Source organism: Tympanuchus pallidicinctus, unplaced genomic scaffold (genome assembly GCF_026119805.1).
Source record: "Tympanuchus pallidicinctus isolate F22 unplaced genomic scaffold, pur_lepc_1.0 scaffold5, whole genome shotgun sequence".
Taxonomy (NCBI): domain Eukaryota; kingdom Metazoa; phylum Chordata; class Aves; order Galliformes; family Phasianidae; genus Tympanuchus; species Tympanuchus pallidicinctus.
In genome coordinates, this window is record NW_026294769.1 from 20,094,321 (window position 1) to 20,112,479 (window position 18,159).

Consider the following 18,159-nt stretch of genomic DNA (forward strand, 5'->3'; position numbering starts at 1 on the left):
CTTTACATGTGGGATTGGCAAGGCCAATCTGATAGCCAGTGGATTAGTGTGCACCTGGATGCTGGAGGGGGGCTCAGAGCTGTGTCCTCTGTCCAAAGGCTTTCTCTTTTCACACGTAAGATTGTCCCCATTTATCTATACATTTGCACGATGGGATGCACAGTAGTTTTTCAAAAGGCTTTTCAGTTTGACATAAAGACATTCCATGGCCTTAATAGCCTTAGTTATTTTGTTTTTATTTAAAACTCAGCTCCCTTGTGGGCTCTGCTCAGACAATACATACCTTTCTTGATGACCATACGGTCTTCTCATGGGAGAGCTTGCTACTAGACATCTTGTGTAACCAGCCTTTGGGCCAAGGAACTTCTAGTGCTTTCTTTTTTCCTTGTGGCAGTCACAACAGCTACTCTATTATCTCTTTATCTCTTTTCCCTTCCTGTTTTCTCCACTCCTTGTTTCTCTGCTCTTGTGCGTATAACTTTGTTATGTCTGAGTAGTTGTTGCTTTCAGTTCCAGTTCTGCTTTCAGAAATTCCTTACACAGCTCACTTCTAGCAGACTAAGAATCAAAGGCCCTCCTACGCTTGGATTTGCTCATGACCAGATGTCCCCATGGTGACACTTAATTTACGCAAGGAGCTGGATGACTTTCATTAATCTTTCTGTTTAAGATCTGCATGGATTTTGAAGCCCATAGCTACTTGAATAACAAGGGATGCAGCCTCAGTGGATTTCACAAATCCATCACTTGTTTTTCTGATCCTTTCACATCCAGGTGGATCGTTCCCAAACATGATAAACTGTTGAGAGGAGTCCACAGGCAGGGCCTTCCAGAAGCTTGAACCACCACATGATAAAGCCACAAAAAAAAAGGAAAGAGGATTCAAGACAGCAATCAGAGGTTGGGTGAGTATGGACCTAGAACCACTCCAGCATTAAGCTATTGCTCCCCAGCACCTTGATATTCTTACTGATCAGAACCTCCCAGAATTCAACAGCATTGTTAATTACGACTTCTGAGGCAGGGCTACATGTCACAATGGTCACTCAAAGTAACCCTGACAAATGTTTCTGCCAGAGGATAAGGATATGTTCTAAACACAGTCAGGTGTCAGTTGCATTGTAGGACATAGCCTCTGCACTAGTCAGTTATTACACTTCGATTGTATGAAGCATGCTGGATCAACCTGCCTCCCATGGATCTTCCCTCTTCTAGTGTTATTCTGAAATCCTTTAAGCTACATTTGCGTACGCGGAGTTGGCAGAAGCTACTGGATAGTATTCTTCTCACTCAAAAATTGTCTTCTGATGATGGTGAAAATCCCATTAAATTCTACCATTCTGAAAAAGAAACATTTTAAATAACTACTTTTTTTTTTTTTTTTTTTTTTTTTCTCTGATTGATGAAAGCCTGTCTTCCTTTGCAGGATATACAAAATATTGTAGGTAGCAGAAAACAAGTAGTCCTTTAAAGAAGTACCTAACATGCACATCCACAGAAGAAATCAGCCACTGGCTGAGGGCTTTCTCTTATCTAATATATAAAAGAATTTGTGTGGCTGTCCCTGTTACACACAAGCCAGATTCCCCAGTGGCCTGTGTTTGGTCTTGCATGCCTATTCCCGACATAGTTTTACTTGCCATTCTTACAAAAGATAAACAGACATGCATGTGCTTATATATTTTCAAGAGTATATTTCCTCGTACTCTACAAGAGATTTCTCTTAATACCCTTTCATCATTCACAATTGTGCCCTTGGAAGTTTTAGCAATATTTGTTTCGAATAAGTTTATTTTTGTGTGATTGACTGAAATCTCAAGCTGCAATTAAGAAAATTGCAGCAAGAACCATTAAAGGGATAGCGTCATTTTCTCTCTTTTCCACTAAAATGTCAGGTTTCAATGTCACTGCAAGATAACCCAATCGCGTGCTTGTACACCACTCACCGGGCTGGAGTAAGCATAAAACTGTCTGGAGAACTAATTACAAATGACTAAAAATAATGACAGACGGCAGAAGGAAAATGAAAGGCCCTGGTCCTTATTACTTAACCGCCGAGGTGTGCGCACACAGTAATGTGGGTTATTGTGGAGCAGTCTGTTTGGTAAATACACAAACATCCATCCCCACTTGTAGATTAGCCTGGGTCCCTCCCCCATCTCCCTCCATCTCTCTGCCCTTTCTTTCTCTCCAATTATAAACCAGCACCAGGTTTTCTCATCAGCCATCTCCATGTCTCCAAATGGCTTTTCAGTGTCAGGCCTATCAGGAAATTAACTCATCATGCAGTGACAGCTGCTAATTTTTTCCCCTTACATGTCAGATGGATCGCCTGCTGAAGCTAATAATGAATCACCAATCCCTGATTAGAAGGTGCTTCCGAAACATATAACTGCCATCTGAGCTAACTTTTTTCTTCATATAAAATGATATCACCCTAGAGGAGTAGAAAACGAATTGTATTCTTCAACAAGATGGAACAGGGGTAGGCTGTTTAAATGGGCCATGTGCTATCTTAAATTATGGGCTAATATTGCACAGTAAAATAAGTGAAAACTCACAGCTCTTTTTTATTTTGCCAAATGAATGACCTTTTTTTCCTGTTAGTTAATCCTCTCACCAGGACCAACTTTGTTTCAAATTTCAGGAGTGGCTTTTGTCTTCATCCCTCTCTTTTATTCTCTACAGCTTTTGTGCTCCAGAAGTCAGCTGAGCAGGGAAGGCTGGAGAAGCTCAGAAGCTGCTTACAGAGGCACCGCCTGCCCCAGTGCAAGCTCTTGGCACTGCTCTGTCAGGAGCTTGAACCTGATGATCTTTCAGAGGGGCCTAACTTGCATTTCAGGCTCAGCTTTGGTTCAGGGTTGGCCTGAGGCACAACTTCAGCAGGAAGGGGCGTTTGCAGCGATGACACAGGCTGAGCCCGCTGTCCATGAAGATCACAAACATAACATCCCTGGTGTAACAGCTGCACTCATAAGCGACAGCAGCACTCACGGCACTGTGAGCAGCTCCCATGTGCACACCTTATCAGCTGTGGGCTCTGGCTCCTCTCCTGCCATAGTGTGGTGCAGCCGGTAGGCAGGCAGAGTGATATGGAGCTGTGGGCACTCTGTCTTTTGTTGGTACTGTTTTCATTTGTTACAGGAAATATTTTGCTAAATATCACTTCCTGCTGTCTCTTATCTCTCATTTCTCCCGAAAGACAGAGCCTGAATTCAAAGGCCAGGAGAGACTGCCTCAGGAGGTGCGTATCTGATTCCTAAGGAACAGGGTGAAACCGCTTGCCAGAAACAGGTCTTTTTTCTGTTTTTCTTTTTTCCCCATTTTTTTTTCTTCATTTTTTTTTGCTGTGGAGATTATTCTTTTCCATTCCTTCCTTGCATACTACTTTAGCATTTCCCAAATAAATACATTTTCACCCATTTGGCATTGTTCACAGTATGATCCAAGCTTAATCAGAACGGACGGCAATGAGGAAAACAAAGCCAATGGCTCTTAGCAGCCAGAATGTCAGAAGGCAACCAACTGGCACAGGAATGCTTCACTCCCAACAATTGCTTCCATTACGGTGTGGTGCTTGATTTTTCTGGGAGACAAAGTCACAGAATCACAGATTTGGGTCAGAAGGGACTGCAAAGCCCACCCACCCCACTCCATGCCATGGGCAGGGCTGCCTCCTGCCAGCTCAGCTGTCCAGGGCCCCATCCAACCTGGCCTTGAGCACTTCCAGGGATGGGGCACCACAGCTTTTCTAGGCAGCTGTGCCAGTGCCTCAGCGCTCTGTGGGAAAAGAAACCAACTGAAGTTTTTCGAATTCAACAACACAACACACTTCTAGGAACTGAAAGTCTGCTTGGGAATGGCTGTACCCATTCCTCAACCCACCATGCAAAGACTTCTACAAGGAGCTCTGCAGCCCACGACAATCTCCCCATCATGCCGTATACTTCATCAGTCCAGTGCGCACCTATCCTGGGGCTTGGGTCTTCCTTAGCTGCTTCATCCTGCTCTGCAGATGGCAGGTCTGTAGGGTGACCCAACTCATCTCTTTCTAGCCTGCTGTTCCAGAAGAACCGGCATGGGAGGGAGGTGCACGCTGGAGGGGAATTTCCAAAGCCCAGAATAGATCTGCTGCAACTTGGACTTCTGTTGTGCCACAGATAGCATTTTAGCATGGGGTTGAGACAGTGCATGGAGTCCTTAAGCAGCCTGTCTGCACAGGAATGAATGTCATCCTTGATTTCTAATGTTACATTTGTAGGGCACTAACAAGTTAACTTCAAAGTGCACATTAGAAGAAGGAGGGAAAAAAAAAAAAAAGCACTAGAAAGAAATTAGCTCTCCTGATCAGGCTGCACTCAGAGAGAAGTATCGTTAACCTGAGCTTCCAGGTAATTACAACACACAGAAGGTTAGTGAATCCCTTCCAATACTCCCAAGCACAGGAACACCTACCACAGTTTTTTTTTTTATGCAAAGGTCTGCTCTTTTCATTGTGCATACAATGTGATTGCTGGTTTGACACTGCAGGCTACACTGGTTTTATGAAGGATTAAATGCCACCTGAGACATATTTATCCTAAATAAATCACAAATGGTAAACTGCAGCATGTCAGTGTCAACACCCTGTACTGCAGCAGAAAGGTTAGCCATACAGGACTAAGCACAGCGAAGAATTAGCATCCAAACTGCAAGACCACAGGGCTACAGTTAACAGGAGGAATGATCAAGAAGAAATATTTCCACTGAAAAACATTCCGTTTTTTGAACATCTGTGAGAGTCTTGCAGAGGGCCATCATTTTGTAAAGGTCACCTTTTTCCTGATAACAAACGGGAGTTGATCCTGTCACTGTTTGCTGAAGACAGTGTTTAAGAGGAAGTGAGCAGCCTGTCACTTTTAAGAAAGATGAGCAAGTCAAACTCGCCTAATTATGAATCTCCACGTCTAACTTGAAATTTACTTTTTGGGGGTCTGACAAAGACACAACCTCAATTCCTAGAAAATAATACAATTAAAAAAAAAAGAAAAAAATCAGAGATGAAAAGACGGCAGGATCTTACAGCTCCAGAATGAAGCACCTTTTCTAAGCAGCTTGATCAGAAAACAGGCTTTCAAACTGTTCCTTCAAGAAGGAACTATTCTTTTGCCTCGCCCCAACTTTCTTACAGTTGATAATTTTAAGATATCAAACACAGGAAACCTGGCTATCTCCAGAGTCAGCACGGTGTGTATCCTAACTACTCACATGATGCTATATAAGCATGCATGAGGCACACACAAATATTAGGCTCTGTTATCTTTATCTATCTAGTTCGCTTGAGAAAGGAAAAGAGGAAATGCGCAGACCTAACAGACAGCGTTTTTTTGCTCCTGCTGAATGAATGCCACTTCCATTATTGATTAATATTAAAAATCATGATGCTCTATTTGAATGCTAACATTTTATTTGAAAGACAAAATAACAAAACAAAACAAAAGCAAAAACAAAACAAAGCAAAAGCAAAAAACTTGCCAGTTTATATTTTACAATTTTGTTAGTTTTTTTTTTTTAAAGAAACAAAATCAGTTGTATCATGAAACAAATCTTCTCAACATGAACTTGCATTGAACAATTGCAGTATATCCACCACAGAATAATTGACATTCCAGACTATGCAAGAAATACAAGGTCACCTTTTTTTTTTTTCCTACTTGTTAATGTCAATGTCAGAATTTCCTTTAAAAACCCCCAGAACGTTTCAAAAGTAGCTCACAAAATGAACTGTGAAATGGTATTTATATGAAGCACAATTTATAAGAGCAGCAAAACATTGACAGTGAGAATATTTTTTCAAAAACTGCACATTTTCTATGTAGGACTCACAGCTAAATTTAAGTGGAAGATAGAGGCATCAAATGCTTGTTTTCTGAATGTGTATAATCTACAATTTTCTGAAACATTGTATTTTGAACTCTTAGGAAAAGTTCTATGTGATACCAGGAATCAGTAAGCTACTATTAACAATTTCATTCTAGATGCAGAAAATACTTATTTTGATGACATCCTTTTCACCAGGGATATTTGAAAGTAGGATTCTAGAAAGAGAATGTCACCTGCTCTCCGAAATGAAGAAGGGCACCAATTTCAGTATGTAAGCTTACTTGATCCCCTTGTAATGTTGTTGTAATGATGCACTTTTTGGTATTTTTTGCTTATTTACCTTTATAAAATGTACACACGTGTGAAAATATTTTACTCCTACAATTATGTTAGGCAAAAAAGACAGAAGGCAGGGACTTACCCTGAGATAAAAAAAAAACCATCTGAAAAACAAACCAAAGCAGTGAACAGAACAATCCCTAGTTGTGAGGGGCGGGGGTGCATTTCTATCCTCTTCTGTGTACTAATACGTTCGCTTTAAAATAATCCCGTATCATAATTCTCAGAGCTACTGTGACAAGACTATACTTTTCATTGAACTCTTCCTAGTCGCTGACCTTCACCTCCCACAGGGTGCATATTTGTTACCTGCCTAGGAAGATACCGCGTGCAGAAGGTTTTACAGAAGAAGTTCCAGGATCTGGTTGTTTCCAGCTTTGTTCTGCATCAAGCCCAGGAGATAAAGCTCTTCATGCTTCTTGTACTTCGTTATCATCTCTCTGGCCCTCAATGACTCGTGAGCCACCCTCTGTATAAATGACCATGCTTGTTAACTGTTCTCCTGCTCTATCAGGGGATTCAGGTTTCACGGCGGTACCAGCCTGTAAAATCTCCTGAGACCCGGCCGTCTCTATCACAGCGTGCGAGTACACACCGGGCTCACTCTGCACGTCTGGTTGCAATTCTGTGACAATGTAGTGGGTCGCACCTTCTGAGAAGTTGCCATCAGAACCTTGAACCATGGCTTGAGCTATTTCTTCCGTCACAATAATCTGCGATATCTCCCCATCTGAATCAACTAAATCCATGTGTTCGCTTTGGACGCTGAGTGCATGGCTACCAGCTTCCTGCATAATTATCTGAGAGCCTTCTCCAGCTACCATATGCACAGTTCCCTCCTCATTTACAATGACCTGAGTGACACCTTCTTTTATCAGCTGATCGGCTGCAGCTGTATCACATACAGCAAAATGTAATACTCCTTGGACCATTTTCTTGAAGGCAGCCTGAGCTCTCTCCTGAGATGCAATTATAGCCGATGGGTGCATGACCTGCGTCACTACTTCCATAGGTTTGGTATCTTCCTGAGTCTCTTGAACTTCATGGAACATTTGTATTTCTTGTCTCCCCGCATCACTGGGAACACTGGGCACCTCTGGGTTTGGCATTTGCAAGAAATCTTTGTGACCAGACCTGCTTCTGTCAGGGAGTCCAGATTTGTTTTCCACTTCACCCAGCTCTGTTACAGCACAAAGCAAGGCATCTAATGCTGAAGAGGAGTCTGGAGGATGTACTGTAGCTTCAGAAGACTCCAAAACTTCCTGTTGCATTATCTGTTGCAGTACAGCACCACTGGAGTCAGGAACTGCATCTATAGGAACGGCCTCCTCCATATCAGTTCCTGTTACTGAGCCTTCAACCACTACCACCTGTGTTGCACCATCGGCCAGCTGCTCAGTAAGTATCTGGCCTGGAACCATACCACTCACATCTGAGCTGTTCTGATCTGTAGCTATGACCTGCCCATCTTCTGTAATGTGGACTACCCTGGCCATCTGACCAGCCATTGCCAGAGTCTGAAGGGTCGCCGCTGCTGTTTCTTCTGCAGAGACATCAAACGCAAAATCACCATCGTATCCTTGAATAATAATAACTTGCTGAACTTGTTCAGGCGATGGTTGCTGTCTCCTGCTGCCTCGAAAGACCTTCTCTTTAACTGGAGAAACCTCTCCCAGTGCTGCTGCAGTAAAAGGACTGGCAGTTTCCACAAAGGTTGCTCCTTGCCCCTTCAGTCGGCATTCATAAGACTTGGATACAATGCCTACAAGAAAAAAATATTCTGTTAAGGTGGTATCATGGCAAATATCAGTTCATTACTTCAGCAATTTGTAGCCTAAATGAAAAAAAATTCCTTGACAATTGTTAGTTTTCACTGGCAGAAAACACAGATAAAATGAGCAAGCGAACAAAACCAATTTGCATGTTTTCCAAATAACATATTTACAGGTTGAAGTAATTGCTGAGTTTAACAATGCTGCAGCTTATTAACAATTTAAATGTGTTTTTTAAACTATGCTGTATTATAAAAAAAAAAAAAAAAAGCCTAGATAAATACAGTATACAGTTAAAAGCCATTAACACATCTTTTATAGAAGATCCTATTGGTGATACTTCAGTACTTCGGTAATGAATTTTAGGATCATACATTTTCTTAAACATATCCATGTGTGAAAAACTGTGGCTGATCTTCTTAAAACCCTGCTTTTGTTGGCGAGATAATTGCCATGCTGTCAGTTTGATGCTGTTGTCTTCCCCTTCATTTCCCACCTAGCATCTTAAGATAGCAATAGCAAATGGCAGGATGGAGTATGTGCCTAGGTTTGTGGTTAATCAGTGCTGTTCCTTTGTAATAGTGTAATGAATGTATAGAATTTGTTTTTCTTTAACGCACAGTCAAGGCCGTGGGGGTTAGACTTGCTATCAGGAAGAATTTTTTCACAGTGAGGGTGGCTGTGCATTGGAACAGGCTGCCCAGGAAAGTGGTGGAGTCCCCATCCCTGGAGATATTCAAGAGATATGTGGACATGGCACCAAGGGACACAGTTTAGTGATGGGACTCAGTAGATCAGGTTGATGTTTGGACTTGATCTTGAAGCTCTTTTTTAACCCAGATGAATCTATGATTCTATGGTTTTTTTTCAACACACTTTGCTGACTCAGCTCACCAACCTAATTACCCAGAGAAAACAGTCAGTTGTTTTCTCCCTCTAAGCAGGATGTCCTGTACAATTACTGGCCAGAGAAAGCTCAGTCGCACTTCTTAATTACGTCTACATGAAATCAATTAATAGACAAAAATATTGGTATTCTATATTGCAACGGCTTACTTTGCTACTCAGTCACATTTTTTTGTCATTGTAGGTTTCCTCCTCAGTTCTCAACACTTATTTGGCAAAGCAAAAGATGCCTATGGCTGCAGGAAGTCTTGCACACCATCCCCAGAGCATGGCCTCAGATTGCTCATTTACTTGGATGTAATTTCACACTTGTGAGATGTGCTACACTGAGACTGAGTACTTGGCATCTTTGTGGCGTCTGTTGATACGCTTAGGTGACCGTCAAGCTAACATGCCAAAATAACATTGGTGCCTAAAAAACTCGGCCCTTGCTTGCATCTATCTATCTATCTATCTCTGCCTAATCTATCAATTAATCCACCTATCTATCTGTCTATTCATCTTTTTTTCTATTGCAAAGCTTCTGGTAGAGAACTACACTGTGAAGCAAAAGAGGCGATTTTGTTATGCTGAAAGGCTGCAAATCACTTTCAGAAGTCTCAGCTGACATTATACAACTTTCTCCATCTTAGTTTGCAAGGCTGGGTTATCTTTGGAAAAGAAAATTAACAATTTAAACCATTAGAGTGTTTCCAAGTGATGCTGCATGATGTATCTGGCACATGCAATTGAAGTACATTTTGTCAGGCATAAGCTGTAAGGAGGCTTACTGCGGTAGGGCTGGTTCTTATCCCCACTTTTCCTCTGCTCTCTGTAGGCACTGACATTCACGAGACCCCCCAAAGAGCAGAAAAATAGGAAGGGGAAATCAACATAAAATGACAATTATCTTAGCTCCTCCACATTTTATAATACAGTAGAAGTAATTAATTCTCTCAGGAATCTTGCTTTGTTGACGTGATAAAAGAGGAGCCTGGCAGTGATGTGGCACAAAATCAAAATAACTCTACAAATCACGCGTTTTCTGCAGGATTTCAAAATCAAAATAACACGGCGATCATAATTTTCACGTGCACTCAGCAAAATCATGACATCTTTCCCTTAAGATAATGATAATTTTTGCACAGGACACAGCACCACTGCATCGAAGAGAAGCTCTGCTCTGGGGAAGGGAAAGAAAAAGGAAATCCATCCTGTTTTCGTCTCCTGAAATAATTGCCGTACCCGTGAATCTGTGCAACTCCAGCCTTTACTGTGCAATTGAACGGGAAGTCTCTTGGGTGAAGAGCTACCCAGTGAATCCCTTGCAGCGCTGATAATTATGCCATTCTGACTGCTTACTTAATCTATTTGAATCCAGAGGTGAGTTAAGCCACTTCCTGACCATTAAAGTAAACTGCATGGGTAAATACTGCTGTCACTAAGGGGTGTGATGAAGCTTAACTACACCAACATCTTAACCTCGGCTCGGTGCAACCCTAGCTATTCCATCACAGTTCATAAATGCGATTGCAGGTCCATCTTTTGATTCAGCAATTTAATAACTTCGAGTGCTGTCAGTACTGCTTTGAAAAATGGCTCCTATAAAATGTAACAGCCTCAATCAGACTGTAAAAGATTCACCCACTGAAGATTCTTCCATTTCAACTATAATGAATTAATGTTGAGCAATGTAGAAGTTCAAGTGTCATTTAAACTAATGTGAATCTACTGTAACTTTAAATTTTAACTGGACTATGACCAAGAATTTACTGGGAACATCATCTTCAATTTTAGTGATTTTTCATGGTAAATACGAACTGCAGATTTTACTGGCTTTCTTTTGTTTTACAAGTGAAAAGCCAAGCAGGGAAGATATTTAGAAAACAACATATTTTGAGGCTTAGCTGCTATTTCAACTTTGGAACAGTGCATTTTTTTTATGGAGCACTGCTATCCAGCCCATTTGTAGGAGTTTTTATGCATTTAAGGAGTATGTCACATTATTGGACTGTATGTAGTAACAAATCACGTTGTCCTAGTAAATTCAGTCTGCCTCTAACCCCCTCTTAGAAGCTGGGAAAGAGAAGGGCTAAGTGTTGGCTGACATGGCAAACATAAGCTGCAATGCAAGCCCACATTAATATTAGGAAAACTGGACTTGTTGCTGATTGCATGTCACTGCAAATTAAGAAGATACACAAACAGGCATTAAAATGACAAAATATAATGATATGAGAGCTCATATTCGGACAATTTGTAAAGAGGTGTTTCATATCTAGGGGTGCAATGATCACAGAATTGGTTTCTTTCCAAGAAGTCTGTCATTTCAGCGGGGCCATTATTTATCAGTTGGAGTCTTGAGCAACTGTTAGTTTTTTATTTGAAAATGTCAGGATTTTTTAGACATTAAATCCATATTCACAGGTTATTTTAATTCTCAGAGACCACAAAGTCCCAAAATAGGGCTAAAAGAAACGCTTTGATGTTTAATGTGCTTTTGGGAAACTACAAATAGGGTTTAGTACCTTCTCCCCTCTCTTTTCCTCAGCACCTGACTTCCTTTTGTGTGCCTGTTTTATTCTTTTGTTACTGTCATCATTTGTTCCCTACAGAATAAATACCTTATTCTTTTGTTAAGCTTACATTTAATTAAAATGTACAGGATTTGTGCAGTAAACTCGAATGAAACAAATAAAACAAGGGCCCCCTCTCTTGAAGGCATACGTTGTGAATGAAAAATGTCATTACAGACTAAAAAATTTTGCAGTAAACAGGGCCTACAGAGAGAAGTTTCCCCCGTAATGACATCCATAAAATACACAAATGGCACTTTTAGTACCATCCTGAATATGGCATTTTCTGTGCTCTACACACAATCTAAATGGTTTGATCATAGAGCATAATACTCCATTGGGTTTATAGAACAATCAATGTTCCATAAAATGATGTATTTATCCAATAGTAGGCTCAGCAGTTACTGGTGTATGACATTGTAGGACACTGGCTTTGTACTGTTCAGCAGCACACATGCTGGCTGTAAAACTTATCTAACACTACTTCAACAACTTCATCTCATCTGTGTCAAGTAATTTGTTGAAGCCTCAGCTTGGTTTAAAAAAACTTGTAATAAAAATTCATAGGATTTTCAGGAGAATGAAAGCTGATGACAATAGCGAGGTCACATTGCGGCGCCACGCGAGGGGTCGGGGGTCAGCTGCAGTTCTAAAACAGAAAGTAGATTTCATGCATCGTGTAGCAGATAAAGACGGCATTAAGGAGGCTTGTCTCAGAAAGAAATGCCTAATGCCTTAGGAAAGTCTCTGCTAATATTGTATGTAAAGCACCGCTTTGCTCTCCGCCAGCCGCCTCCTCAGAATTTTAAACCTTGCCCCAAAGTTGTGGCAGCAGCCGCGCATGGTGAGGCCGGGCACAGGATCTCCTTCCCGAGGAGCACCTTCAGGACAAAGCAGTAAGTCAGAAATGAAATAATCTATTACGACAAAGGAAATGATCTGCATTTACACAGCAAGCTTGAAACAGCTCTCGTGCCGTTCCTGAGAAAGTTCCAGGTGACCTGATTTATGGCATCTTTTTCTGCAATGCTTAATTTTTCTTACTTTGGTGGTTAGGAGCCTTATTTATTGACACCCACAAAAATTTGGTATCTAGTACAACGTGATGGATATTAAATAATGCGGATGCAATGTAACATCTTTTTGTTCAGCTAAATACAACCCTCCTGCAATTACAACATACAGAAAATTCAGCTTATATTGGCAACCATTTGAGTGAGCAACTGATTTTTTTATTTTAAAGTTACTGCCTCCGTGAAAATAAAATATTTTGAATGGTATGTTAAGCTCACCGTTCTAGTTCATAAAGGAGTAATTTAGGCCTCGATCCTGCTGAAAATCTGATCAGCTCCAAATTTCTGCACTCTCTTCTTTTCTGTTTTTAACTACCTCTAATTGATTAAGTGCAGTGTAAGAATTGTAGCATGCAGACTTCGGGATTTTCCTGATTTTTGGAAGCCATAACAATAAACCATGTTTTTTCAAATCTCTGCTCCTTACACATACTCAAATTCTTTTTTCTTTTCTAAGGTTTTTTATGTACAAGCTATACAGGGGCTGGCATTTTCAAAACCAGCTAGTTAAGCCTACTAAATAATAGAGGTTGTGAAGGCTCATTCATATTTTCTACTGAGGAAAGAAAACAGGATGGGTCAAACCAAGAAGTGAAATAAATCAGCAAGCCAAAAGGGCTCTGTCAGAACTATTATGTCCACAAAGGCAACACACATTTGTAAAGCAATACACATAAGTACACCTATAGGGAACTTAACCAGCTCCCTAAGAAACATAAAAAAGTCCACTATTATATAAATGGTAATGAGAGAGAGATACCAACACAGTGATTTTTTCTTCTCAGAACACCATTACCAAAAAAAGATAATTAAACACAACCAACTCCCAAATACTGCAAATAGTTCATTTTCTACTTAAAAATCCAGAAATGTCATGCTTGATGCTAAAACTAAAGATGTCCTTGGCTTCTAGCTTTGTCCTTTATCCACCAGCACGTCCAGAAGCTTCAAGGTCTTCTAAGAATTGCTTGTACAAAGGGTGAAGTTTTAACCTTTCAGGTATCTTAAACAAAGAAAAAGATGTCCTTTTAGCTTCTCAAACTGTAAAAGGAAACAATTTTCTGTTTTTCTTTTGATAACCAGACTCAAAGTTCCTGTTTGTTATTTTTGCATCCCATACCTTAGAGGACTATGTCAGCACCAACAACAAAGAAATTAAACAAGAAATAGCCACCAAAATAAATAGCTAAGCCATTCAGTTACGATGTTTAGACAGTTGGTTTGGTTTGGTTTAGTTCCCCTCTAGTGTCCAATTAACCTTTGGGAAAAGGCCTTCGCTCTGAAAGAATTCAGTTTCTCTTTCCTTGTGCTCAAGGTCAAAAATGAACACTATAGAGCCTAGTGTCACAGAAGCTGGGCAAAGAAAAATGAACGTGCTGCCACAGATGATGGCAAACAGGTACAATGTTAATGCACAGAGTTTATGACTGCCTAGTGTGCTCACAGCCAGATTTTCTTCTAGACTACTTTTCCTCTTTATCCACTTGCCACCACATACATAGGCTTTTTCTTTTCCAGTACCAGTTATGAGCAAAAGCCTCACTGAGGCATATACTGCAATTACCTATATGGATGAGTAGCATTAGGAATGTATTTGGAGTATTTTAGCTAGTTTTTCCAAAGCAATTTAGCAGCTGGAGATGAAGATAGCCAGCTTGGACATTTCTTCACAGACCAGCTTCACAGGCTGCTCTGGCCCTCAGTTTGGGAACGACTGACATTGATGCTACACGAATGGACTTTTACTGCTTTAATCCCGCAGTGCAATGGGAAAGTGCATTTTTAGCACTTCTAAACCAGAATCTGGATTTCAAGAGATGCCAGTTGTGTTTGGTCAGGCTGCAGAACTCTGTTTCCAGGGCAGACAGGGCATACAAGATAATGCAAAAAAATAATAATGGGAATGCTAATATGAGAAAATCAGAAAAACAAACAAAGAAACCACAAGCTCAAGATCATAAGACAAATGATCTAGATTTCTAAAATATGTACAATCTCAGACGGTAACTATTTTGTTAAAAAAAAAAAGCTCAAACTACTTTCTGTCATTATTATCTTAGCAAGAGTTTCTGTTTTTCAAGAATATATACATTTAGATCCTGGTCTCATAAACATTTATTTATCACGAGTACTGCTTACTGCCATAGTTAGCCTCAATAGTCTCAAAGGGACTAAACATGGTAGCTTGCATTATGCATTGTGTTTGCATAATCAGGCCCTTGGGATTAACAATTCTGAAATTGGCCAGCCTTTCCCAACGTTTGATGTGCATACATGCACTAAGGAGAACAGACACTTGTAAGGGACACCTAAAATAAAACACGATGTTATGAAATGATCAAGCAGAAATTATATTCTCCTGCATACTGATCACATTATGAGTGTCGTGATTTCCTTTATTTATTTATTCTGATTGATGCAGCCATTCAGTAAAAAGGAGCACCTGTCGTTTTCTTGAGGGCATGTCTCAACCCATTTGGAAAGCATGGCAGCTTTTAGGCAGAATATTTGGCAATAACTAGAACTAGTAAGTTTCCCTAGTTATTTTTGTTAGTTAAAATAACAGAGATGCCATTTGCTACATGAGAGTCATATCTGCATTTCATTTATCAATTCAACTACATTACACTGTATATTCATATCTTTCCAGAGTAAATTACAGGAAATAACCATTTGTCTTCATTGTAGACACTTTTGTATCTATAGTAGAAAACAAACCTCTATTCAATAACTGCACAGAGGTACCATTAAAATCAAATTTACAGTAAACAGAACCTGCAGCTGGGGTAAAACACTAACTGTTAGTATTTTAATTATCAGTGAAGCTTTCGGAGGTCTAACATCTGCTCATAGCCAAATGACAGCAGCTGCTCATTTAAAACAATGTGAATTTCTTCTATAAATATTAAAATGAACTGTATGTTTCTTGTTCGTTGTAGCTATGTTCCTATTGAGCTGTTTGAGTATACAGGGCATTTTCAACTTCTTTCTTGTGGCAAGTTCGTAAAGGGCTGACCTCTTCAAGAGAATGAGAGGCAAAGACAGCAAAAATTCTTGAGTCTGTAAATTGAAAATGTTTAAGAGACAGTACTAGAGGTCACCCTCTGCCAAGACATTGCTAGTAAATGCTAACAAAACATCAGCAATAAGTTCAGTGCATTGTAGTAACTTCAAGGACAAGACTTCTCAGGATGCAAGGTGTCAAGGAGTCTACAGGATAGGTTATCAGAAAAGCTAGCACTCTCTGAATAAGTAGAAGCAATTATTAATGCAGAAAAATTACCAGAAAAAATGTTCTATTTCAATATTCAAAGCATCAGAGGAGATGAACGTACTGTCTTTTATGGACTACATCAAAATCACACCAGAATGAGCACTGATTCATATGATTAGAAGTAATAATCTGCCAGATAGATGGAGCTATGCTGGCCAATAGAAGATCAGTTAATTTTGAGAAGAAGGGAGAGCATCATAACTTAATTAGCAGTTTTTTTTCTGGACCCTCCATACAGTTCAATATCTCATCTGCTGGAAATAAGGAAAGAAATAGGAGAAGTGACACGTGCTCATGGTTGGTCCAGTGAGAGCAGGTACCACAGTGTTTCAGAAAAAAAGCAAAGGAAGGAAGTGGGAGTTTTAACTTATACATATTCCAATGGAGCAAGACCTATTTATTTACTTTTATAGCATCAAATGCAATTCTAGTGGATAATAATATTTGTAAATTTTTGCAATAGACCTAAAGCACAATGATTACTTAGTCTGAAAACCACAGGTCATGCCACATCAAGGACAGGGTGAGAGAACTGATGCTGTTCAGCCTGGAGAAGAGAAGGCTGCAAGGTGACCTGAAAGTGGCCTTTCGATATATAAAGGGGAGCTACAGGAAAGGAGACAGACTCTTTATCAGGGTTTGTGGTGACAGAGCAATGGGAAATGGCTTCAAGCTCAAAGAGGGTAGATTTAGGTTGGATATAAGAAAAAAGTCTTTCACAGTGAGGATGGTAAAACACTGGAAGAGACTGCCTGGAGATGTGGATGATGCCCTGTCCCTGGAGACTTGCAATGTGAGGCTGGATTAGGCCCTGGGCAACCTGATCTATCCGTACACATCCATGGGATTTGGACTAGATGATCTTTAAAGGTCCTTTCCAACTCTAAAGATTCTATAATTCTATGATTTTCACCTTTCGAAATAATAAGATGAGATGTTCACCTTTACATATATACCCATGACACACAATCAACCACAGCTGTCCCCAGACTGGTACATGGCATCAGATAAAGATGGATTAATTATATAGGTGGTTGTTAGGTTTTACCACCAGATTTCCCACCCCAGAGTTGGTATCAGTGCAGTGTGTCCCAATGCTTGTGAGAAGGAGTAAATATCAGGTGGCCTTCCCTCTGCTGCCCCCTCACTCCACCCGAGGCACAGGGAGCATCGAGGCTAAAAATGCCTAAAGAGATGACTGCTGAAAAATATGTTAATTCTTCAGTTCAGAGTATCACGGGTTCAGCATTAACTATGGGGTTATTTAAGAAATGCAAAATAACACACGTGCTGGTTCTGTAAGGTGGGATGGGAAGAATCATAGAATTATAGAATGGCTTGGGTTCGAAGGGACCTCAAGGATCATCAAGTTCCAATCCCCCTGCCACAGGCAGGGCTGCCAATCTCCACATGTAATACGAGACCAGAGTGCCCAGGGCCACATCCAGCCTGGCCTTGAACACGTCCAGGGACAGGGCATCCACAACCTCTCTGGCCAGCCTGTTCCAGCACCTCACCACTCCCACAGTAAAGAACTTCCCCTGATAACCAACCTAAATCTTCCCTCCTTAAGTGAAGTGAAGGTTGGAAAGACAGGTAACTCTTTTATACCACTTTTGAGGGTCGAGTTTGTGCCAAAGTGTTCTTTTCATGATTCACTTCTGGTGAAGGATGGAAGCAGCATGTTTCCAGCATATCTTCAAAGGAAGAGCTGTTCATACAATTGACCCTTTACACAGTCAGAGATGTATTTCCAGTGCTACTGATACAGTAGCATCTAAATGAGCTGTCTTTCATGCCCAGTATTAGATAGCACTAGGCTGTGCATAGATAGAAGACACCAAAGGAGGTGCTTCCTGAGCCACCGCTGATGCAGGAATCACAGTATCGGCATGTCTAGGAAAAGCAGAGCAACTCAAGCTGCTTCCACCCAACTGCTTAGTTGTGTTCCAAATTTGAGTAATTCTCATGCTACACTTGCAACACGTGTAACAGTTGGTCAGCTTGAGGTAGAAATCTACAGCCTTTAGATTGATGATAGATGGAATACGCAGATAATAATAAATTCTCAGGAAGTGTTAACAACATAATTGAGAAAAAACAGGATGTAACAAAAGCAAATACAAAACAATGCAAGATTGAACTTGTGCTGCTGCACACTAATACTTGCGGGGAAAGTAAACATGCAAAAATGACATTCAGTGAGAAAGAATTCCCTTGAGAACTGTAATGACAGCAGTCATCAAATTAGATGTGAGTTTATGAAAAGATAAAACAGGAAAAGAGAACAGGCCAAAGCAATTTTTAATTGCACGTTCAAAGGCATGTCTCCTGCACATTTTTCTGGTAGACCTACAACTAAATTATCTCTTCACCAG

The 18,159-nt window shown here is 40.4% G+C and overlaps 1 protein-coding gene across 13 annotated transcripts in view; it reads right to left on the reverse strand.

Moving 5' to 3' along the window:
- Window positions 1–5,424: 5,424 nt before the first annotated feature.
- ZNF407 (zinc finger protein 407) overlaps window positions 5,425–18,159 on the reverse strand; it is a 340,195-nt gene continuing 327,460 nt past the window's right edge. For all 13 annotated transcript variants that reach the window (XM_052704184.1, XM_052704189.1, XM_052704180.1 and 10 more), the window contains one exon: window positions 5,425–7,963. In XM_052704184.1, coding sequence (XP_052560144.1) covers window positions 6,612–7,963 — 1,352 coding nt within the window. In that variant the 3' untranslated portion in view covers window positions 5,425–6,611. The remainder of the gene's footprint in view (window positions 7,964–18,159) is intronic.